At 26.8% G+C, this 25,943-nt stretch overlaps 1 protein-coding gene across 1 annotated transcript; it reads right to left on the reverse strand.

Annotated features, from left to right (window-relative positions):
* Positions 1-7,578: 7,578 nt before the first annotated feature.
* On the reverse strand, positions 7,579-25,332 carry LOC112687155 (pickpocket protein 28-like). Its single transcript, XM_025559728.1, has 10 exons — positions 25,181-25,332; positions 22,179-22,400; positions 18,384-18,498; positions 17,712-17,881; positions 16,970-17,198; positions 16,179-16,446; positions 16,033-16,098; positions 14,336-14,471; positions 13,358-13,449; positions 7,579-7,927 (listed from the first exon to the last, which is right to left on the reverse strand). Exons 1-10 carry the CDS (start codon positions 25,273-25,275, stop codon positions 7,809-7,811), a joined length of 1,512 nt encoding a protein of 503 aa, XP_025415513.1. The 5' UTR covers positions 25,276-25,332; the 3' UTR covers positions 7,579-7,808.
* Between the last annotated feature and the right edge of the window lie 611 nt (positions 25,333-25,943).

Below are 25,943 nucleotides of genomic sequence, written 5' to 3' on the forward strand. Positions count from 1 at the left end.
TTGAATGTATTATTATTAAAAACAAGTGTGTGGCCCATCACATCTTACACTCATATGATGTGGCCCAGTCTTCACAAAAGGTTGGACACCCCTGCTTTACATAATTATTTAACATGTAATAGTATATTTTCAAAGCGGACTACTGTTTGAACTTCGTCAGCTAATGTTGCTGGTATTGTATAATCAAAACTGTGATTTTTACCCTCATCCGAATTTGTTTCATTATTCCGAAATCTGTTGTAGTTTTAAAAAGTTTCGAAAAGTCTCCATTGCATTAGAACTCGATGTTAAAAACATAACGGGATTTTTGCATTAGTATGTTATAAGAAGATTTACAATTCAAAAAGATTAAATATAGTGCACGTGTATATACTACGAAGTTTGAAATAGTTTTAAAAATATATATGATTGAATAAAATAAGTAGAAATGCAATTTCAGCATAAAAAGTAGTAGTTTTCCTTACAAAAAACGTACTATATACCTAAAATATTAAACACTAATCAAATAGTTATTTTAAGATGGTGTTATGTATATGCAATTTCAATACAATATTATATTAAATTAATTTATTAGTTTAATAAATGTTGTTTATGTATGGAATTAGAATAGAATTAAGACAAACAAACATCTATGATATTATTTTTGTTCAATCAATAATATTAAAACGTTAAATGTTTACAAATAAATTTGGTTTAGCATAATATGTTAAACAAAAAAAAATATTGACATGCGTGTTTATGAGCTATGAAAAATGCAAATAACAGAGTATATTTACTAGAAATTATTTTTTTGTTTATTGGCTTTGTAAAGTTTAATTGCTGCATTTATTATTATTAATAATATAATTTATATATTATATATAAATATATATCTCATGTCATTATTAAATTAACTATTATTTTTTTAAACTTTTGATTATAGCTATCAAATGATAATTAACAAAAATTGCAACTTTAAGAATATTAGTATTCTATGAATTTATAATAATCGCAAAAAGCTTACGAATCGAATCAACAATAAAATATAATGCATCGATCATTGTTTTTTATAAACGGTTTTTATGAATAAATCGGGCTTATTATTATAGATGTGTTTAAAAGTAGAAAAGTGAACTTACTAGCACTCGCACATTTATTCTGGATTATGCCAAAAATCATTAATAAATCTTCATGTTCTTGTAATATCTATAAAAATGATTGTTAAACCACTTGTAACTATCTTATAACTATCTTATAATATCAACAGGCGTTTGCCAGCGTGTGACTTCAATGCAGTCATTAATATTCACAGTTTTATATATATACAGGCTATATAATCTGATTATAATAAGAATGATTTACCTATTATTTCTTGCAAATTCGCTCACACTAATTATTACTATATTTGATCGATTTAACTGTGTAAATTATTCTTATCTTTAATAGTTGACAATTTTGACGTGATAATCACACATGTTCCTGGATTTTAATATTGCATGAATGTATTATCAGTACATTTTTCATATATTTTTTTTTCAATTTTATAATAATGGTTTATTTTTATATTATAGTATATATAGAATTATAAAATGAATAGCGTAAAAATAAAATGTATAATAATCCTATTAATATTGATAAAAAGGTTGTATAAGCGGAAAATTACAAGAAGCCAAACAGAAAGTAACTGGATGAACAAAATATAGCATGAAAAAAAACTTATTGCAATAACAAAAACAAAAGAATTCAGTTTATATTCATGTTGTAACTGCGTATATAATATGTAAACAGGAGATTTAGTTTAAAAAAGTATGTACATTTTTAATTTTCAAGATTAAGATATATTCTATTAATTTATAGAAATTTATAAATGAGTTAACAACATAATATTTATAGATTTATTTGTAAATTATAATTATAAGTTTAAAACAATAGATGAACAATTAATTATTTACCATGTAATTAGACGATTGAATATAAATATGATAGTTTAATTAAAAATAGTTTTAGAACAAATAACTCATAGATACAATTATTTTAGTTGTAATTTTTACTTAAAACCATTTTGAGAAAGCATCGACTTAACCAAGAATGTGAAATTACCATATAAAGTTTTAACAATATTTTAAAAAAATCATAATGTGTTAAATTCGAACTGGTTAGACAGTGTTGGACATTTACTAGATTTTTTTTAAACGGCTTAAAAAAGTGAATTTTAAAGTTAAATCTATGTCGATTGCAATTTCAAAATCAATTAACGTTACTTTCTAATTAAAATATTCCAAAGTTTTTTAACAATAAATATCTAGGGTTAAAGATTTAAAATAAAAACAAATATTTGTGACTATATACATATACTATATTTTGAACGTTTAAAAAATTCATATTATCCGGAAAAAAAATAAAATGATGTAGTAAAATGCTTAAAAACAAATTCGTTCAATTTTCTAAAATATAAGAGAGAGAAGTCTAGAAATTATAATAAAGCAACAACGATGTAAGAATTCGACAAATGCTTACATTTCAATGAAAATTGCGTGATGAGATATTACAAATAATTTAGTTGGTTTACATCAACATACCCGCACATTGTTTTATTAGAGATACAGTAAATTGTTCATATGAAATTGGTCATCTAAAATTGGTCGCTTGATAAATTTGTTGTTTCGTAAATTGATCGTTTGGAAAATTAGTCGTTTTCAAAATAATATGTAGTATGTAATGTATACTAGTGTAGCACTAGTGCACTATACTGTGTATCACAGTCAACTGAAATTCATGCATATAGTATTATATACTATAGAGGAAACATATTGTTTTTATTACAGATAAATAATATCCAATAATATTTACTATCGTAATATAAGATGATCGTAAATATGCTGGTTTTATATTTGTGCACGCTGTTTTTAACTTATTACCGCAAACTGTATAATAATTATTGTCCATTTGAACCACAATTTAAAATATACTTTAAACATATATCTAAAACTAGTGGTTACCTTAGAAGAGCCACATTAGGAATCTGAACATTTTTCATGAGCCATTAAAAATCTAAGTACAAAATTTTCAACATATAATAGGACAATAGGTATTATTTTAAAATTGTATGTAATGAGAACATTATTAATTTTATTTATTATTTGCTATTGTTTTTAAACATTAAGAACATAATTAATATTACAAATATTATAAACATAGAATGTTGTTGTAATATGTGTTTTTATTTTTTATCTGAGGACCGGATAAAATTTGTTCACGGGCCGCTTTATGTTTTAAACCGTGATTTGAGCATACATAAAGTTCTTAAACTAGTGTTCTCGTTTTATGACGAAAATATACTTCGATCAATTTATCAAACGAACAATTAACCAAACGACAAATTTTAAACGATTGATGGACATAAATTCATTTTATTGATATTATTGAAATTATTACCAAATATAAATTTTTATAAAAAATCTGATTTTTTTTGTGTCTGGAAAATTAATACAACTGATTAATAAACTGTTTGGATTCAATTCTCAATCAAATTATGTACTGTGAGGCAGTGCCGCAACTACCGTGTGTGCAAGGTGTGCATTGCACATCGGCCCCCAAACCGTTATAGGCCCCATGCGAAGATCCAATCGATGTTTTATTATGGATTTGGTTGTAGACATTTTAACTGAAGTAAATTGATAAATATAAAAAACAGATTTATCATATTATTAAATATTTATAATCAAATAAAATACCCAACTATTAACTCGTTTTCAATGACCAAATGCAATACCATTGATTATAAATACTATTATATTACTAAGAGTTTTGGAGCAAATTTTTTATGTAAAAGTCTTATCACAGACAATATTATTCATGAATATTTTTTCGTTCAAAAATGAATAAAGCTTCACGCTGTCAAATATAACTAAATAATTTACAAATAATGTCGTTTGGAACTGTTTGTAGATTATGCGAAAACTATGATGTTTTATGCGTTACATCGAATAATAATAAATATGATTTCATTTTATAATTAGGATTTGAATACTGTTGATTATTGTATCTTTTTTTTTTAATATCATAGGCGATGCTATCATAGATATTATAGATTCTCAACTTAACATTTGTTTTAACAACACAACTACAATCTACTTATCTATATCATTCTAATTCATTCTTATAATTTGTAAGTTTTTAAATAGGTATAGGAAATTTGCATAGGATTCTCAGTACATTAAAATCCGTGCCTTAATTATGTTCAAACTTTGTATTTTTTATAATAAAGTAATTTTGATCAAAAAGTTTAATCAATATTGTGCCAATGTTCTCAAGTTAAACCTTCAAAAATACAATGTCAAGTGTTTAATATATATGTATGGATAAAGCTGCTTGTTTATTTTTGTATTCACGGACATAGAACAATACAGTACTTGGAGTGAAAAAAAAAGAAAAAACTCCACGAACAATGAATATTATAATATAAAAATACGGTATGTGTATCAATATTATTGTGTATTTCAGGGCGCTGTGTTTTGACATCACGAATAATTCGCTCTTTGAATAAAAATATTCATAATTTCGATCGATTTTGTATACCCGTTGTATCTCTACTGAATTCATTTTTGTAGTTGGTTCAACGGACATCACGTATGCATAGTGCATAATGTTATATACTATTGTATTAGAAATACAATTAAAAAGTTACGTCTATTGAATTTTTGTTTTCGTATTTTCAATAACAAATATTGATCAATTGACACAGTAGTCTAAATAACCTGTCACTAAGCTCAAATGGATAAAGTTGACGTCATTAAATAATGAATGATCCTTAAAACCGAAATATTTGTTGAGTTTTATTGGTGAAAAAAATAAAAAAATTACAATAAATCTGAGAAAAGTTCATATAATTTACGAGGAATCAAAAAGACACACAGAGATATTTATTTTTGTAAATATTCAATGTCATTTCTATATAAAGGAGATAAAAAAAAAACAGAATGTTTTATTTATAAATTTTATGGACGACTATAATATTCCTGAAAAAAGAGAGAGAGACTCTAATTCATAGATATCTTGAAATATTCTCATTATTTGCAGTGAAAAACTGATAAATAAATAATAAAGTGATTTAAATTTAACATGTCCAATTAGATGATATTGAATACATATATATTTTAAGATCATTGGAGATAATCGATGAATACACACATTATGTGAGAAACAATCCTAGATCGATAGTTTTAAACATTGTACGTGTGTGAAAACTATCCATTTAGATGGTATTGTAAGCTTATCATTGAAATATATTGATAATGTTATAGATTCGACTTTACATTAAGAAAATTTAGAACAATTGTGGGAATGTATTCGAAATATTACGTTTTAAATTTTAAAATTATGATTTTTTTTTCTCTATTCTTTAAATTATTGACGGATGGGAGCGGATCCTCGAAGTATTCAAAAAAAATTATTTTTCTTCCCTTAGGGGGAAATCAATATATAAATATGTACTTTCTGTACAATTTCAAAAGAAATCGTCGCGTTTTCTATCTTTTGTTATAGTGCGATGAATTAAATAATTTCTACTTCTAGAATAATCTAGTAAATAGTTTTAATGTTTTCAGAAGTAACACTGGAGTTATTCTGAGGATGTGTAATTTTATCAAGCTCATATGTCAAAAGCATCTAAAATATTAAATTATTACAGCACCAGTGATTCGCTTAAATTTTGAACTCCACCGCGCGTGTTGAAATATTTTAATCAAACGCGCGATGGATATTCCTGGAAAATGTGAATGGACTCAACTGATAGTGATTCGTGTACATTTTATTTTCATTTTCATCGTGTGCTGGTTATTTTAATGTAATAGTCTTAAGACGGTTGACAAATTTTTCCGAGACCGTAGGACTCCTATTATTAGTTTATACTGTGATAAATATTATATTCTTATATGAAAAGTCTTCGAAATTTTTATTTTTATATTTTTCTAAATTCCATAAACTTTTTACGGAACACGGTATTTTTCTGATTATTATATTTGTTATTATTTTTAACCAATTGTTAAAATGAATATTCTTGACGATTGCTAGAGAAGTAATAATACTTATTAATAGTGGATCCTAATTTTATATGAACAAATTTGATTATGGATTTAGACAAAAAAAAAATATTCCGCAGAAGTATATTCTTTGCTGCTTTTATTTAAATGATGAATATTTAAGAGTATTATCATAATAAAAACCCATTTACTAGAAATATGACTTAAAAGTAGGGGTCTCATTTTTGTACGTGAATATGAATGTACGTGTTTACGTTTACCGTGATCACGTGAATGAATCAAAATAAATCACGTATGGTTAATACACGGCAATTAACGAAAGCTTAATCACGTGAGCATGTATCTGAATCATATTCACGTGAATTGGCATTAATCAAAAATATGATTGTATAAAAAATAGTTATTTATAAAACAAAAAGAGTTTATTAATTTTGTTAATGATACTTACATGGTGGTCATATATTGCATTACAAAAACCGATTTTAGGTACTGTTTATTTTGTTGTATTTTATTTGAAAATGTATTTATAATTTTATTGATTAGCTTCGTGATCTTTTGATTGATCATTGAACTCTGTAGTACCACAGAATAAAAGTAGTGCCCATCGCGTGTGACTTATCTAGTTGTTGGATAAGTAGTGGTGTGCCGGGAAACCTTTATGTGTTCTTGGCATCCGGTTGTGAAAATAGAACTCACACACTGATACCATCATTTTGATTGAACGTTACAAGTTACAATTGTACAATATAAAATCGTAAACAATTATCATATATACGAATAAAAATTCCTTTATGTATGTAATGAAATCCCTTTTTCATGACTTTATCGATTTTTATACCAAAATCAAGAATTGTTGTGCTAAATACATTTTTGAGTGTAGGTGGGCATCACGTGAATGCAAGACCACTATTAAATTATAAAAAAATAATTAAAAATTATAAATAAGATGTCTTTTTCGTTCATTATTTTGTTTATCTATTTATTATAGTTTCTTAGATTAATATTTATTTATAAATAATTTATTATTACATAATCTATTTATTATAATATTTTAGATTATTATTTATTTATAAATTATTTATTATAATATTATCTATTTGCTTAAATTTGTTTCATGAAGTTTTATATATATTAATTAATATTAAATTATTTACGTCTTAATTTAAAACATTAGTTATTAATATTATTTACTAAACGTAAGTACCTAGACAGTTGTACTTAATAATAGGCCTAGTTTATCCATAGTCATTACATACGAGGACCGATGGCGACGAACGTGATAATGCTGATAATATACTAGTTTTATAACGATACTTTTTAATTATTTTCATCACACGATAAATTATACAACAAAAATCTTCTTCGACATTACAACGGGAAGTTCACGCATTCGTATTGAGATTGACATATTTAATTGATTGCATAACTGAGATATTTTTTTTTATTTTAAAATTGTTTTTCAATTGATTACAATGCGTAAATATATTGTTACACAATAATAAAGGAACGATAAAAATCATTAGCAATATACTTACGAGTATATTTGAATTATGCAGTTGTTAATAGATTGGCTAAGAAAATAAATTTTACTATCAACCTACGATATTCAATAATTAGCCCGTTAATTTTCTTGCGATGTTGTGAATTCAAAGCAATCTCATCGAGTATAATTTGATTTAAACGTATAGAATAATATAATTAATACACTAGATATAAATATTATAAACTCATATTCTGCTATAGATAGGTACGTTACGTGTGTACGCGTTCATCCGAAACAGAATATGATTAGATATCGAACATATGCATGACGAAGCTGCTAACAATTTTAATTATGACGTACAATATTTCAAAAATGCTAATTAAATTCAATCCTAAGAACAAACTAAATACTGATCCAACGAAACCTGTAACAAAATAACGAAAACCCAGATATTAATATCAGTTTAATATTTAAATCCATATTGGACTTGTGGTAGGTCGTGTGCACGTGAAATCTCAACATTATGGCAAACAATATAAAATAATATTGTCTGTTTGTGTGTTGTACAATTAGTGCATTAAGATTGATTGTTATAAGAATGTGACACAACAGTCTCCTTTATTTATCTATTTATTCATTAAAGATAAACGGGCATGAGCCCAGGTTACAATTATGGTGTATTGACAAAATAATACAAGATATATACCTATTTTAAGTGTAGAAAATAGAAACAAGTTTAATAAATAACAAAAACAAACAAAAGATAGAAACAGGTAATATAGTAACATAATTCTATTGAAGAAATGATGAATCCTCATTAGCTAATTTCATCTTAATTGGCTCGTTTTTTAAATAATTAGTAGGGCAATGTGGAATATAAAAAGTGTGTGAGTTGTGGGTGCACCTAACAGGAACATTAAAGTTAATTTTAGCAAGAAGGGAAGGCGATTCGAAAGATCCTGATAAGAGCTTATTAAGAAAAATAAGATTATAAGAACGGTGACGGTCCGCTAAGAAGGATAAGTTAAGAAGACAAAGAAGGGGAGAATAATCATGAGGAGCACAGTCTACATTCATAGTATGTTTCATAAAATATAGGAATTTACATTGAATCCGTTCGAGTTGTAAACAGGCATCCGCTGTTTGAAGATCCCAAACAACTGAGCCATATTCAAGGATTGGTCATACAAGTGCACAGTAGATGGTGAATTTAAAATCACTAGATATTCTTTTAACAAAACCTAATACCTTTAAAGCTGTGCAAGTAATTTTATCAATGTGAGCACAAGGACAGATAGAGATAGTAAAAGTAAAGCCAAGATCACAAATACTAGAATCAATAGGAATTAATTCAAAGTGTAAGAAAATGTAATAGGAGAGCAACTTCTCGTCAATATCATTGACCGGCTTTTATTAATATTTAATGTATGACCGAGAGTATCAGCCCATGCAGAGAAGCTATTAAGATCGTCCTGAAGCAATCATCGATAGAGCAAATTTTTAGGAAAATCTTCATATCATTCGCAAAACAGAGAAATTGGCTATGCTTGAGGGAAGAGCGAGCATTATTAATAAATAGAGAGAAAAGAAGTTGGGATAGATTTCCACCTTGAGGGACACCAGAGGTAGATAGAAATGTATAAGATTTTGTATTGAACATATTGACCCATTGCGATATATTAAATAAAAATGAACTGAACCAAGATAGGATAGGATCACCAAATCCTATAGCACGAAGTATAGAAATAAGAATCTCATGATTTACTGAATCAAACGCCTTAGCAAAGTCGGTATAGATGACATAAACTTGTGATCCTACTTTAAAAGAACCAAGTGTGTAATTGGAAAAGTAGAGGTTACAAATAACCGTAGATCTGCCTGAGCGAAAACCATGTTGTTCGTTGGCTAAAATTAAGTTTATCGAATAAGGCTGAATTGAATCAAAAACTAAGAACTCAAAAATTTTAGAAATATTTCCAAGAATTGAAATAGGTCTGTAATTGTTGACTAACGAGGGGCTACCTGATTTTAAAATGGATGTAATAGATCCGATTTTCCACATATCCGGAAAAGTACTCAAGAGATCTCCGAAATAACGACCAAAGGGGTATTCCATCGGGTCCTTTGGAAAAAACATATTTTAGACTATTAAGCTTGAGGAGGCCATCATTAGGGGTGAAGTAACAATTGTTAGGTAAGTCGAAAAATGGTATATTTAAAGGCTGGAAATCAGAATTAATTAATTTAGTAGAGTAAACTGAACAAAAATGTTTAGCAAACAAATTTGCAGTTTTCTCCTTACAAGAACTGTTGACACCATTTAAAGAAACTATGTTTGGAACAGCGTTATGAACACGATTCCTGCGTACAAAGTCCCAACATTTTTTGGGATTCAAGAATAAGGAATTTTTCAGACTGCTCAGCAAAGGTTTTATGACATTTTTTGGATATGTATTTATATTTTGCGTGAAGCAGGAAAAGGGCTATATAATCGACAGGGTCGAATGTGGATTTAAGTTTTGAATGAGCTTTATTTTTACGGAAAATTAAAGTTTTGAGATTTTTGGATCCCCAGTGAGGAAAACTGGATTGATATAAGTGGGTCAGAGGGATGAACATCAGGATTAATTTATGAAATGCATCAGTGAAGGTATTAATCGTGGTATTTAAGTCAAGGTTAGATAGAGTAGAGACCCAATCGTAGGAAGACAAAAATGATATGATACAATTGTAATTACCCTTTTTGAAGTTATGAAAAGAATGTGAGTTATTAAACACTGTAGGGGTACAGATATTAGGAAATGAAATATTAAGAGGAGGGCGATAAGAATCAGGTGGAACAAGTAGTTCAAGAGATTCATAAACAAGAACAGAACAACAAATAAGATCAAGAATGCAACCCTTAAAGTTTAAAATAGAATTCTTTTGATAGAACCCATTGAAGGTAAGAGATTCTAAACACAAAATACTCGAATAGGAGAAGATGAGGTAAGGCTATGTGAATCATTAGACCAAGAAATATCAGGTAAGTTGTAATATCCACAGAGTAAGAATGTGTGTTCAAGAAGATCTTGATAAACAGTTTAAAAGATGTACATAAAATTTTCGTATAAAATAGGTGGACTCAGAGGAGGGAAATAGGCAGCATTAATTATGAACTTAGATGGCCTAACTGAGAACAATACTAATAAGTGTGTAACGTTAATTTCACGAACAACAATTAATTTGGAAAATAAATCTTTTCGTATACCACTGAGTACTCCGCCACCCCTTAGACAATTACTAATGTTAGAACATCTATCATATCTATAAATATTATAATTGGTTAAAACAAGTTCACAATCAGCGGAAGAATCGGTCAACCAAGTTTCAGTTAATAAAAAAAAAAACAAAGTATTCCTGGAATACTTGAGTTACAACAAAGGAATAAGAGGCAGGCGAATCCAAGGATTCAAGCCTCATAACTTTATCTTTACGAAAATCAATTTCGTCCTTAAGAATGTTATTTTTAGCTTTGAGTTCAGCGAGTAGAGAGGGCAGTTTTACTATGTCATTCTTGAGTTCTTTAAATTGTGACTGTTTTTTTGAAAGAATCAGAAAATTCATTTCAAAGAGCTAATAATGCGGTCATGATGTCCTCATTGTAAGAAGAGCTGCTACCAGATGAAGAGGCAACTTTTGGAGAACCGACAGCCAGTAATTTAGTGCTACAAGTGGCTGGTTTATTTGTATTAGGCATGGCGCAGTAGAATACTACTAGCTTAACAGTAATGCAAAATAAGTTGTATATATAGCTAGAAAACAGAAGTTAAAGTAGTTCAGTAACCAGTATTAAGTCTCCAAGAGCCCAAGTAAGGCGGTAAATAAGTGTATTATTGATAATGTGAAATCACCGAAGTGATAACGGAGACAACAATTGTGTACTCATTAACCGTAGCCACAGCAAAAAAAGATGGCCAAAAATGGAAATCCTTAAGGAACTGGACGAAAACACAACGCACTTTCAATAGTTAATACCAAGAATGAAATAAATGCGGTAAAAAATGAAAAGGAAAAAAAACGTCAAAAAAATAAGTTTAATCTTATGATACAGTACATCGACTTGTTATCACTATTGGGTGATTTATTTTTATATAACTAATATAATTAATATTTATTATTATTATATAAAATAAAGAAAATTCTACTTCAAACCTTTTTTTTATTTACTCTTTAAATTTTCTCTCAATGATCGTCATTTCGCTGTTCTGTTATCGTTCCCATCTCTCTGTTCATTCAAAAGTACAAACCAGAGTTCCCCAAGGCACAATATCAACTCTTCTTCTTTTTAATAGATTTATATCATATCAGCTGACTTCTTTGTTTAACATCTTCGTTACAGAATACGTTGATAATAAAGAAGTTATCTCTGTTAATGAACACCCAACTATCGTATCAAACGCACTTCAACACATCCCTCTTAAATTGAAACTTAGTGTAAAAAGTGGAAAATAAAAATAAACGAAAGTAAATTCAGTCATATCACATTTAAATTAAAACAAGGCATTTTTCCTCGATTTATCTTCAATATTACAATTCCTACCTCACTAGGTATAAAACACCTTGGTTACACTTTGATAAAAAGTGACTTAGAGCTATTAAATTCATTCCGCTAAACATAAGGTTAAGTTCCTAATCCGTACCTTCAACTATTTTTAAACTGAAGATTAAAACTCTTACTCCACAATAAATTAAACCTATACAAATCCCTAAAAAAGTAGTTTAGACATATGGTGTCCAAATTCGAGAATCAAAAAAAAACAAATATTAAATAAAAAAATTCAAATTTTCAAAATACAATTTTACGTCTAATCACAATAGCATTTTTCTACGTTTTGTACTACGCCCTCCGTATATTCCTAAAACTATAAACAGTGCAAGGAACAGGCGCGGATCCAGAGTAATTATTAGGGAGGGGGGAATTTCATATTGTGAACATAATATAATATATAAAATTCAATAATTCTATAACATTTTAAGTATTACAATTTATCATAAATATTTCTTAACACTGTAAATAAATAAACTATCAACTAAAAGTTTAAAAAGAAATAAGTAGGTACATTGAAAAGATAACTTTTTACTTATGAACAATAAAAAAAATATTAAATATGAAATTAAATAAAAAATTATAGATTCTAATTTGCTTTTGTTTTTTGAAAACAAATACCACAGCTCATTTTCTAACCATCCAAACTAACTAACCAAAAATGTAATTGATCTAATGTCTGGAAATCCTTCCAAAAGTCTGAAAAAGAAATGGTGTCGTAATCTTCTTCTTGGCTAAGCCTTAATAAATAAATATTGGAGTATCGCCAGTGGGTGGCTTCTCCAACAAAATCCCTAAACCACTATAATTCACTTATTCTCACTTGTGCTTATCATACCTAACTGTATAGATTGTGTAAAAAAAAAAAATACTTTTGAATAGATATGTAATTGATTCTAATATTCAAGTGAACAACACAAGTGCACAATGATCATAAAATCATCCTCATGATTAAAATAATACAAGGGATGAGGACCGTAGTTTAGCATGCGATGTGATACTGTATAAATATTTAATATAAATATATAAAACTTTAGAATATTAAGAAAATTATTGTCAGAGTTTCAATATGTTAAGGTAATTTTTTCATCCGTTCTGTAATGGAGTATTAATTTTAATTAATGCATGTATTACAAATAAATTAATTTTTATGACTTTTTTAAGAAAAAATTTATAAAAATAAATTACGAACTTACAACTATGTTTTAGAAAAACTAAAAATGTCATAATATCTCCCAGTAATACACCTAGTATTGTATAACTTACTAATTAAAGAATCAGTGTTAAAAATCGATGCCGATCTATAAGCCGTGAAATATGGATTTTTAAAAACAAATTCAACCGAAGCCCCTCTTGAACTAAAAAAAATAAAAATAAATAATTAGACACCAATAATAAAATGTAATACAATATTTATTTGTAAAATATTATTGTAAGCTATCAATTATAACCATTGCATAACATAAATACAGTGAGGTCACGTTAATCTGAACACTGGTTAATCCGAATGGACTCGTGAATTACCACATCGCGATTTATTAATTATTATAAGTATATATACATGTGTTTAAAATAAAAAATAACTCAATATTTTAAATGAATATGTAAGTGATTAGTATTATAATATACATAATAATTATTTTAATTTTATTATTTGTCTTTTTAAATTATGTGTAGATAAAAGTAAATTTCAAAATTTAAATTGCAATAAAATTGATTATTTTTTTTATAAACTAAAATGTTTATTATTTTGAGTAAATAAATTATAATATTACACATAAATTGACCGAAAAGTGAGGGTATTACTTTAAGAAATATGTATGTTTATGTAGGTTCCTCTGCCTGACTAAGATTTTGTATTTTAACGGTCCCGTTTTTTATCAATTAAGCATAAGTAAAATTGATATATTATTTACATTTTAAATAATTTAGCTTACGGTTTTATAGATATAATAAGTATAATAATTTAGTTTGTGATTGTTTTTGTATATATAGGTAAAGTTAAACAATCATTGAAAATAAAATACAATGATACAAATCTGTAATATTGCTATTAAAAAAGTATTAAGAGTAAAATAATTAATTTTATGCCATTTAAGAAATCCTCTCGGAGTATCTTCTAAATCCAACCATTGTAGTTTATTATACGAGTAATTAGTTTATTATATTTTATTTAGTTTATTTAGTTTATTATAATTCATAAGCACAAGCACACATTAAAATTTGCTTTATTTAATCATTTACTTGTTCTTGACCAATTGAGTTGTTTTTAAATAATCCCAACTTTCAAAATTAGATGTTTGTAATATTTCATAATCGATATCAGAACATGTAGGCAAACAGTTGCACCTCATTTGCATTTTTTCCGTGTTCGTTATTTCTATATGGAAACACATATGATTATTTAAATTTCTATTTAACTCATGTATAAAATATTTTAATGCATGAACTTCATTCTAAGAAATTTTAACTACACAGTAATAACCGTTTAATGTAAATCTAAATAATGGTTACGTTCTTTTATATTTTTTATACCGTCCAATGAGATCATCTCGAATTTATTTTAGCTTATAAAATTGGAAATATAAGTCAATAAACATACGAATTAACGCAAGATATGTTATTTCAAAGACTTTCTATTACAGCTAGTAAAATTCAAGCAAAAATCGCTTTTAAACTGTTGTGCATGTTGGATAATCTAATAGTAATTGGTTTCACGTTAATAGTTCTGCAATTTTTCTTATATCCGGTAAAAACAAAAAAAAATATTTACTGCACACATTATTTCTCAGTGGTTATTAGCTTAATAATAGTCTAATTAAAGAATAATTATTATTGCTTAATTTATTTTACCATTCGTATGATCATTATAACTAGGCCTCAGAAGTTATAGGAGTTACATATTTTTCTATATTCTTTTAATTTATAGCAGACCAAGCTAGAAATCTAAGTTATACAAAGGTGAATTTAAAAATCAAGAATTAAAAATGCATACTTTGCATATTTGATCAATTTTAGGAAAATAGTACATATTTTATTGATTTTCATATGCACATTATGCATATTTAATAACTTACTAAAAAAAATTAATTTTCTTATTTCTTAATCTGTATAGGGTTAAACTTCTAACCTGAAGTTTAAAGATATTTTTTCCGACTTAAAAATCTTCTATCGAATAATCGTTGATCATTTGAAATTTAAAATTTTTATTAAGTATTGGTGATTCAATATAATAATCTAATGAATATTAAAAAACAGGTATTTCTTTTGTATTTAAATTAAAAAATACTTAAAAATATATTTTTTAATTATATCTTCAGTTTAATATAATATCAAAATGCTAACCAGTTTCTGTTAAAAATGTTTATATATATATATATATTATTATATATTAACAACATCAGAAGTATTTTTTTTTTTTGGAATTTCTAATATTTTTTTTTGCATATTTTACAATTTTTTCGTACATATTTGTATGAATATTTTTCATTTTTTGGTCCCACAATATGCAAACACTATTTATAACGATATCAAATAAAAAAATTACAAACGAAGTTTGTGCTTGATAAAAATGTATGAAAATTATACCTTTACCAAAATATACTAATTTTATACTTACGAAATCGTAATTTTTTAATTTAATATCGATTTGAACCAAAAATGTAAATTTACATCAAATGAATATGTCGAAAATTATATTCTTAAATTTAGAATTATATTCAATTATTCTTTTTGTTTTACCTTTTATATACTATTTATTTTCTAAAACTAATATGTTTTCTAATTTAGATTGACGGGGAGACAGTTATACAACCAATGGACGAAACTTTGGCCGGTGCAATTTATATTATGATTTTTTCGACAAAAAACGTGAATATGTAAGATTAATATTGCTAATTTAATATATGCTGTTTATATTTAAAATCCATTATAGATATTACGTATAGCTCTTATGATGCAATCTGTCTTCGGAGTACCACATATTTTCACGTCTGCTGTCATTAAAACTGATTGAATATAAAAAAATAAAAAAATTAAGTAAAAACTGTATTAAGAATCAAAAGGAACACGTTAAACATAAACATACAAGCCATGTTGAATGTAACGCAGCTGCACATTGTAATCGTCATATTAATCAAACATTCGTTATTACAGTTGGATTCGGTGTACAGTTTGAATATGGATAGCTTCCTCTCGTTGTGCATATAACATTTACGAACTTCTGGAGAACGCAACACTAAATCCGGACTTATCTTTCTTACCAATGGTGTGATTTGTACTTTTGTATATGTGTCTGATGCAATCAATAAGTAAGTTATGGTCGAATAAAACTCAGATGGATTGGATAATGCGATCTAAAAATCCAACAAAGATGTGTGTGTGTGTGTGTACATCAAATTATTTATCTGTACGTATTACAATAAATTGTCATAAATAATATATTTTATTTAAGTTCTAATGAAAACCAATCAATATAAACTCGAATCACAATATTTTTTTGTACAATTTTTTTTCTAATCCTCTATTAACCATAAACAAATGAGCAATCAAAAACCATATTTATAACAAACGTTTGATCCGGGCAAGATATCGTTAATGTTTTTGAAATTTAAATATTTTTATTTGTAATGCGATCTAAATATTTTACAGACTACAGTTTATTTTAATAACTATTTGATATCAAATAATAACGTAAACGAAACAGTTTTAAAAAAAAGTTCAATCATAGAAAAATATATTGAAATCAAAGAAAAACGTTTTAATTGTATTCAAATAATGTAATATTGATACATTTCAAATATTATTATTTCTTTATAACGAAACAAGTTCGATATTTCATATTGTAATATCATCACATAAAATCTATTGAATACATACTGAAAAATAACCATCTCTTAGATCAAGTTGAGGACAGCGCAAAAATTCATCTGTATTTGTATGCAAGTTTAATCTGAGACGATGATAGTAACTGACACCGCTAGTCCGAGAAGGAACGACATCAATGAGTAAATCTGTATCCGAATAACTTGAGTACCCATCGTCTAAATTCCATAATGTCTTTTCGGAATCAATGTACGAATTACTTTTCGAAAAAAATTTCAAATATCTAGAAGAAAAAAAATAACTCGTCATTAGGATATTATGAAACACGAATTAAATAGTACAATAACATGCTCAAGAATTAAGGAATTACATTTCTATGAGAATATAACATAGAAGAGTGTAAGTAGTGAGATTACGATTCCAAGGAAATAATTTGAGTTATTGGTAAGAGCTAAAAAAATTAATGATAAAACCGATATTCTATCTTAGGTATATTATGAAGGATCAAAGAAAACTATTATGATATTTATAGATTTTTATTAAACACTATTGTTTATTCATAAATGCATATATTATTGAAAAATATTCCTTAGCTAATTTCAAATCGTTACATAATATACTTATATAGTAATGCACATCATTAAAAAAAAAATTAACATCGAATTAGCAGCTAACTTGTTACATACAAATAATGAACTAACATATCTTGAAATGTTTTCAAGAAAATGTAATTCATTAATTTATTCATCATTCATATTTATATAATTAAATCGTAAAAAATATTTGATGATTTTACTTCTGATAATATTCATCGTGGAGTATCTGTTGTACTGGAATCATATTTATTTTATAACATATTCCCAACACGCTCATCACGGGTTGAACATAATTACAAACTCCTTCAAATGTATTATTTTGCCATAACAAATGTGTTTGAAATATTTCTGAACAGCTAGCTGCACAGTCCTAGATTAATTTTAGAAATCAAATAAACATCTTTCAATAAAGGTAATTTACTGATTGTGGCCCGTACAACACAGTAATTTAGACACAATGATATTTTTCCGACGTACTAAACTAATGCGACTTATATCTAATATATAGTAAAGTAATACAATAAGGGTTTTTGAAGCACATTTTGATTCACGGTCAAATTTGTTCATCAAAATAGAGTTTAAAATTTTAGACTTTAAAATCTTTCAATGTTAAACAAAAACATTTCAATATTTTAAATTAAAGCATTTTGAAAAAGTACTAGTTGAATTTAAGGCAAAGCTGAAAAAGTGATGAAGTCGAACTTAAGTGGGTTTCGCGGTGAATTCAATTTTATTTTCAAAATATATACCATATCATTGTATCAATCGAAACGCTGAACAAAGACAATATTATAACTATACGTCGGATTAATTATGGTGCACGTGTGTTGGGTAAATACAACACATTATGTTAAACTAAAATTAAAACTCACGTGCACAATGCTCTCAATCAAATCCTGATCGAGGTACTCGAATGATACATTTCCCGTGCTAGGAACATAGTTATATGCACCACAGATTAAAGACCGATACTGTTCTAAATGTTTCCTTAAAAAAAAAAGTTCATAAAGTTAATAAGTATTCAAAAATGCACGTATTATATTTTACGAATTAATCTTAACCGATTTTGTTTTAATATTACCTCAATGAAATATTTATGATGAGTATGTATGCTTACAATGTATACATGATCAGAAATTAAACACGGTCAAGAAGTACTAATGCGTTATACAATTAACGCTCGGGTGAGATTACAAAATTCAAGTCATCGAGTGCTATGTTTGTTATAAATAATACTTTTCTGAGTGAATGATGAATATTTCATCGAATTATGAAATGTACAATCATTGTGCTTGAAATATTCGTATAGAATATGTATGCTTATATGTATATTATGCGTTACTGGAAAAGTGTCTGAATCCAGCTTACCCATGCCAAAAATAAACTGGAAATGTAACGTTTATACAATGACTAGATAATCCATAGAATACCGAGTACCTCGTATAAAGGAATTATGTCAACTTGAAATAAAATTAAACACTATTTTATAAGTGTGGCAATGCAAAAAGCATTTATGAAATGTACCAATATTGTAATCAACGGTCATTTTATCGTACACGACACAGTAAATTTAGTAACTCCGAAATAAATTATAAAATAGTAAAACTTTAAGATAATTAAATGGTTAATAGTCGTAAATTAATAAGTAAATAAACCTGAAGTATTATTATATTTTTAAAAAAAATTTTTTCTTATTTAAAATAAATCAAATAAATCTAATACCTACGCAATTCAACCGAATATTGCGAATTCCATATAAAATCTAAAAAGGTTAAATCAAATCTTGAAAATCAAGCATTTAAAATGAAAACGTGATGGGATGAATAACTTAAACCAGCAAAATTAGGTATTTTAGATAGAATTCCTATAAACTATAACATAGACAAAGGTCTCGGAAATGGTCGAAATATTTCAAAAGGTTGTTATAGAAGTAAACGTAATATAATACATAGTTTGATCATCAGCCCAACGAGCAATTAACCTGAGTGACTGATGTCCAGAGAAACGCGGTACATGCGAGGACGTAGATACGTAACGCAGTACATAACAGACGGAACAAATAAAAATATGAATATATTTTTATAACAATAGTTAATAACTGCGTCGTACACCTTGTTTACGAATACTAACCACAAATAATAACAATAATTAAATTCACCAAATTCAACACCACTGTTCCCGATAAAAAAAAAAAAAATTATCCTGAGGATATCTGGTCACTCAGAAATTAAAGGTAACAAAATATCGGACGAACATGCCCTGTTTGCTGTAAGCAACAAAGAATCTCCAATAATTCAGATAATGTCGTCCTATATATTGACTTTGGTGCTACATTTCTACAAAGCTCATCACTAAAATGAACAATAATCAATTTTACTATATTATGTTTTGACACACACTAGGCGCAATTTAGTACTCGATTTAGCAACTTGTTTTAGTGATTCGGCCAAGTACCGATGTGACACCTGCTTAATGATCATTTACTGCACACATATATGTGCTGCTAACATGCAAGCCTAATATTATTATCTATACTGAACCCCTTATAGTGATGAACAACATATTAATAATTTGATACGATGTCAATATCGTTACAGGATTTTTATATCATTGTTGCTTTATATTGTATGATATATCGAAATATCAGAATTAAAATTGTATTTATATGTCTTAGCTATAAGATATGATAAATGTTATTGTATTGTATATACAAAATTCCATCGTGCCGAAAATCCACTAAAATGGCAGAAAAAAATTCAAATTTATGCACAGAAGTTTCAGTAAGTGAAAAATACATCTCACTAATTGCTACTAGAGACCCATATGAACGTCTATTAAGTGAGGCTGGCAATAAAGTTTCAATAAAAAAAAGTGGACTATCTGTGTATTGAGTTAAAAATTTTATCTTTTTAAACTCGCATTATAAATTCAATAGAACATCTGATCATACTTTGGTAAGAAATCTACATATTTTTTTATTTTTTATTGAAAACAATAGTGAAATAGTTATGAATTTATTTTCTAGGATACAGTTATTGAAGATTAAGATCAAGATTAAAAACATTAAATATATGAACACCTATTTTTAATAAAAATAGTTTTAATCTTGTATAAAATTTATATTATGATAATATTTATTTGTCTATTCGTAATTAGTTTTTTTTTATATACATTTAGTTAAGCAAAAAAAATTTTTGAATTAATTCAAAATTCAACTAACTATTAATTTTCATAATTATCTTAAATTGTTCTCATCAAGATTCAAAACATCATGTGCATAATTTGGCTTTTCAAATAACATAATTTGATGCAAAAAAAATTAAGCATAGACATTTTATGCCAACATTTTAGTTCAAGTTCAAGGTCAAATTAACCATTTGGCGGATTTTCTATTACTCAGCAATCAAGAAAATCAAAGTTTTAACATTTTCGTTAAGTTTATTACTAGGTAATATTTAAAATGTTTTTTTTTTCGATATATTCAATATGATATTGCTGTAGTACGATTTACGATAATGAGATGGGTAAAACACGATTGCGTATGTTTGTAAATGGGTAACAAAAAGGTGGGTAAGAAAAGTAAACAAACACGATTACATATAAAATTGTATACAACGTTGTCAAATATAGTAATTTCACTAATAATAGTAAACAAATTTAGAGATCAACAACAAAAAATCAAAAATCAAAAATATCAACAAAAAAAAAAAAAACCATAAACAAAAACAATAGAAATAAACAATTCACATAAACATAAACAATAAATATAACAGTTCTATAATAATTCATAAAAAAAAGTATTTATTAACTTTTTCAAGTTCACTCATACAGGCATGTGGTATACACCAATACCGGTATGAAAATTGGCATCAACGATTATAACTTCGTACGTAATTGTGTAGTTGAAAATCAGTTGGAATTGTACAGCATCGTGTAGCTTAAAAGGTAACGCTAATAACGAACGTACGCAATCATGTATTACTCAATGAGATATAATATCGAAAAAATCGGAAACGATATGGACACTCAAAAAAAAATTATCACCCATCATTAATAGCAACACAACGGTCTACAGGAATCTGTCAAGATTTTGTCAAATGCACATAGTAGTTGAAATATCAAACTAAATTATAATTTTGTATAAATAAATAATATTTTACACAGTAAAAATTGTCATTCATCGACTATAATTATTTAATAATACTATTTAATTCATTTTTTAGTCGTGATTTTATTGGCTTTGTATATAGCTGACGAGGAATTTTTAATTCGAAAACGGTTGTAATTTACAAAAATAATAATACTCCAGGCTAGGCTTTTATTTATTTAATAAAATAAATAGTTCATAAATGATATGTATTTTTATAATATTATAAAATCACTAATTTTTTTTAGAAAAATTTAATCTCCAAACACAAGAAATTTGAAAATACGCCTCTGCCTATACTCAACCCTTTTCCAGTAACATACTGATAAAATGTCTATTGTTAATTTCGTACGATTCAACGTAGAGTGATTAAAACGTAAATGTTCGATACAAATATTCATATGCTATATTCTTGAATCCTTTTACATATAATTAATACCTTACAGAACCAAATATATTTATTTATTCCTATTTCATTTACGTTTATTAATATTGTAAATAATGAAATCGTTGGACTTACCAGTATGAACTATTGGTGTTCTTATTACGGTTCCAAACCCATTTTCGAATTTGATTTGTCGAGCATACCATGATCGTCGGAAAAGGTATTTCCAGAATCGCAGTTTCCGTGTTGTCATTAAACATCACAGTTGGATTGTCAACCCAAAAGTTTTTTATGACATAATTTATTATGAAGAACGCAAGTCCTGCCATACAGAGAAAGACGAGTGTCCAAAACAATCTGTAAAAAAATAAAGAATTTGAAAGTTTTCGCTTATGTATATATATATAGTATAACACAGAGGTCAGCAAGTAATTTACATCGGAGTCCTAATGATTAAAATAATAAATCTATGAGGTCCAGTGAAAAAAATCTTTTTCAAATCTTTATATTTTAAAAATAGCAGTATAAAAATAAAAATAATTATTTGGTTATTACAATTAATTTGTATTAAAAATTACAATATTAGGAGTATGAAAATAAAAGATGACAGCGTCCAGAGTATTGCCTTCCGCGGTCTGAATCCAGACCACGGTCCGCCAGTTGTCGATCCCTAGTATATAATATAGTATTCGAAAATCATTTTAAAGTAAACCACTTAATCAACAATCTCTGCATTGTCTCCTTTGCAGGTAGTTTCGCATTTTCTCTAAACATTTTACACGTTGGGCTGCATTATTTTTATATTTCAGTCTGTCTCATTAAATCGTTATTTTTTTCGTTACTTTTTATGTCTGTCAACTTTTTCGATCCAATTGTTTCATGTTTTATGTCAATAAATGTTATCAAATGTATCGAGCTTTTAAGTAAGAAATGTAAACAAATCTCTTTATGTTTAACTAATGCTTTGGATAAAACAAACCCACAATTGAAATATTAATATATTCATTAAGAATTAAACTAAAAAAAATTAGTATGCATTCACACATGAATGATAGTAAAAATTTACATTCTGAAAATTTTGAAAACCTATGGACCAACTGCAATCAAATTAATCCTTTTTTGATTTTATATTATTATAAATCAAAATACAAATGCATCAGTTGGTCGGTAAAAATTAAGTATCTATATATCGTTATTAAATTTTAATTAAATTCACACACCAAATGTCACAGTCAATGCAATTAATATAAATTAAATTTCAGTTAATACTAATTTCATTAGCCTTTTCATTAAAACTATTGTAATTTATAGGCATACTTTATAGTATATAATTTATACGTGCGTATTATTAATCAATAATAACATGTAGTGCCGGATCTAGGAGGAGAGGAGAAGTGGGCATAGTTTTTTCAGGCGCAGTTTGTACGAAGCCGCTCTTAAACTTATGAAAAATAAAAAAAGTTAATAGCATATTAACATCCGTTACATCCGTGTGTAAATTATGTAAGAACATTGGATATTTATTAGCCAGGATGAAAAAATTCCTTAGATCCAACACTAATAACATGTTATATTTTGTTTTACCATATGAAAATTAATTTTATTATTTCAATAATTTGTATACTAAATGAAGCGAATTGTTACATATATTCTTACCTATCTAGTTATTTTTCACTTTAAAACGTAAACGTTTCAAAATATGATAAGACAATTAATTATAAATCCGTATATTAATGGATTTTTTTATATTTTTAAGGCGATGATTTTTTAGCTAAGAATGTATTTAAATTTCAAGGAATTTATATACTTAATTGTCCTATGCATAATTTATTTTTTAGGAAATTTTTCAACATTTTAAGGTATATCTTAGAAATTGTATGTAATTTTTAACTGTTTTCTCCAATAATTAATTATATTTTTAGTATTATATTAATACACTTTTTAAAATGTATGTAGACTATTACAATTTAATAATCTAACATAAAATCTGATTAATTTTCATCGATAACACAACAATACATTATACTATAAAGTGGTGTCGATTTGTGTAATAATAATTATAACACAAATCGACTGTGCTATTGAATGTAATTGATTTTGATAATCCAAGTAGTTGTAACAATTGTAAAGCCCTTATATAATATCATAAATATAATTTTGTTTGAGTTATATAAAATATTCTACAATCAATGGGTATTGTAGGCACGCATAAAGAATAATTCCATAGATAATAATGTTAGCTCTGTTAGCTAATAATGTCTTGAAAAAAGTGGTATTTAACCAGTGTTATTTTTTTAATCCATGTATAGTAAAATTTAAATATGTGTATTAACATAAATGTAGATACAATATATTTGTAACCATTATATCAGTTCATAAACTGTACATTAAATCAGTATATACGTACAACGTGGGTAGACATATAAATGCGTGTTGCGTAAATGCACAGGTTATAAAATCTACAAAAGACACAAAAAGTTGTTCAAAATAATGTATATAATTTCTAAAAAAAAAAAACCCCAATGGTTAATTCCTAAAGCAATCGATTTAATGTATCCGTGGGTCAGTAGTGAAAACCTTTGCGGTTTTTCACTGTTTTCGGAACGTTTTCAGTAAACGCAGATTTCGACCATGTTATTTTAATAATCATGACCTTTATTTGACAAAACACTTTGAACAAAAACAATCCAGCGCTCAAATATTTTAAAGTGTTCGTGTTGTAAAACGTACATTTTAGCTTGTAATCAATAAAAAATAAACTTTAGAAACGGCTATACTCCCAATTAATTATTGCTTCGCGGGGGGGATTAACAGATAGTAATGTTTATAAGAAATAATCGATAACTATCCTTATTTACCCCACAAGTAAATTTAATATACACTCATAAAAGGGCTTACATGAATTTTAGTCTTAGAAATCGTATTCAACATGTTCATTAGTTTTAGATTTTTCCCGTTTCAAACGTATATTTTTAATATTTTTTTAAACCTATATTAACATATATCCTACATACGTATATACATTGTACATAATATTTATCTTTTAGCAAATGTGTTTTGAATGCACAAAAAATAAATTTATAAATCTTGTTGAAGCTTATAGATTATGATAGTTTATAGTTTAATACTTAACTGACTTTTCTGCGGGTGATCTATGCTTCATAACCAAATATTGCATACAATGTGAAGTAGTTTTTTCACAAAACATTCGCAACCATTTGTGAATGGTCATTTTTAAAATTATAAAACTACAATACACAAGCGTTACGTAATCCACGTACAACGTACTGTTCATTGGGTACCAAAGCGATTACTTCTATTTTGTAATGTTAAATTTTGCTATCGGGTTAAATAAAAAATAAAATGCTTATCTCTCATGAGGGTTGATTTTAATTGAGCTTATTAAATTCAGTAGGTTATCATGATGGGTTTATACTCGCATTATATTACTCATGCGATGTTTTAGGTAAAATAAAATAAACTTAAGTAGTCTCCGGAGAGTTAAAATATTGATGTTTGTACTATAATTGTTCATAAAAATTAAATTTACATAACTCCATTTTATAGGACATCCACGGCGTGCCAATTGATTGTGCGAGCAAAATAACTAGCCATGTTGTATTAACATGTATTATCGCTGGACGGCTGAAATAAACATTCAAAATTATTTAATATTTCTAAAAATATTTCAACGTATATTAAAAAACACTAAAACATTCTCGTTAATGTGTATGCGTACATAATAAATAGTAAAATCCAAAACTAACGAATTATTTTTAAAAATATATTTTATATTCGATTTTCAGTATAATGTTTCATAACTATTCGCAATAATTATTTATATACTATCACAATAATGGGTCAAGAATTGAAAAAATAGGATTACTATAATCGATGATA

Source organism: Sipha flava, unplaced genomic scaffold (genome assembly GCF_003268045.1).
Source record: "Sipha flava isolate LNK unplaced genomic scaffold, YSA_version1 333_pilon_pilon, whole genome shotgun sequence".
NCBI lineage: Eukaryota > Metazoa > Arthropoda > Insecta > Hemiptera > Aphididae > Sipha > Sipha flava.

Coding starts and splice junctions, on each gene's coding strand:
- LOC112687155 (XM_025559728.1), bottom strand. CDS start 25,275: ATGACCATTCACAAATGGTTGCGAATGTTTTGTGAAAAAACTACTTCA. Junction 16,099..16,178: donor CGTTACATTCAACATGGCTT/GTATGTTTATGT, acceptor ATATTCAATCAG/TTTTAATGACAGCAGACGTG. Junction 14,472..16,032: donor TTGCATCATAAGAGCTATAC/GTAATATCTATA, acceptor GTTTCCATATAG/AAATAACGAACACGGAAAAA.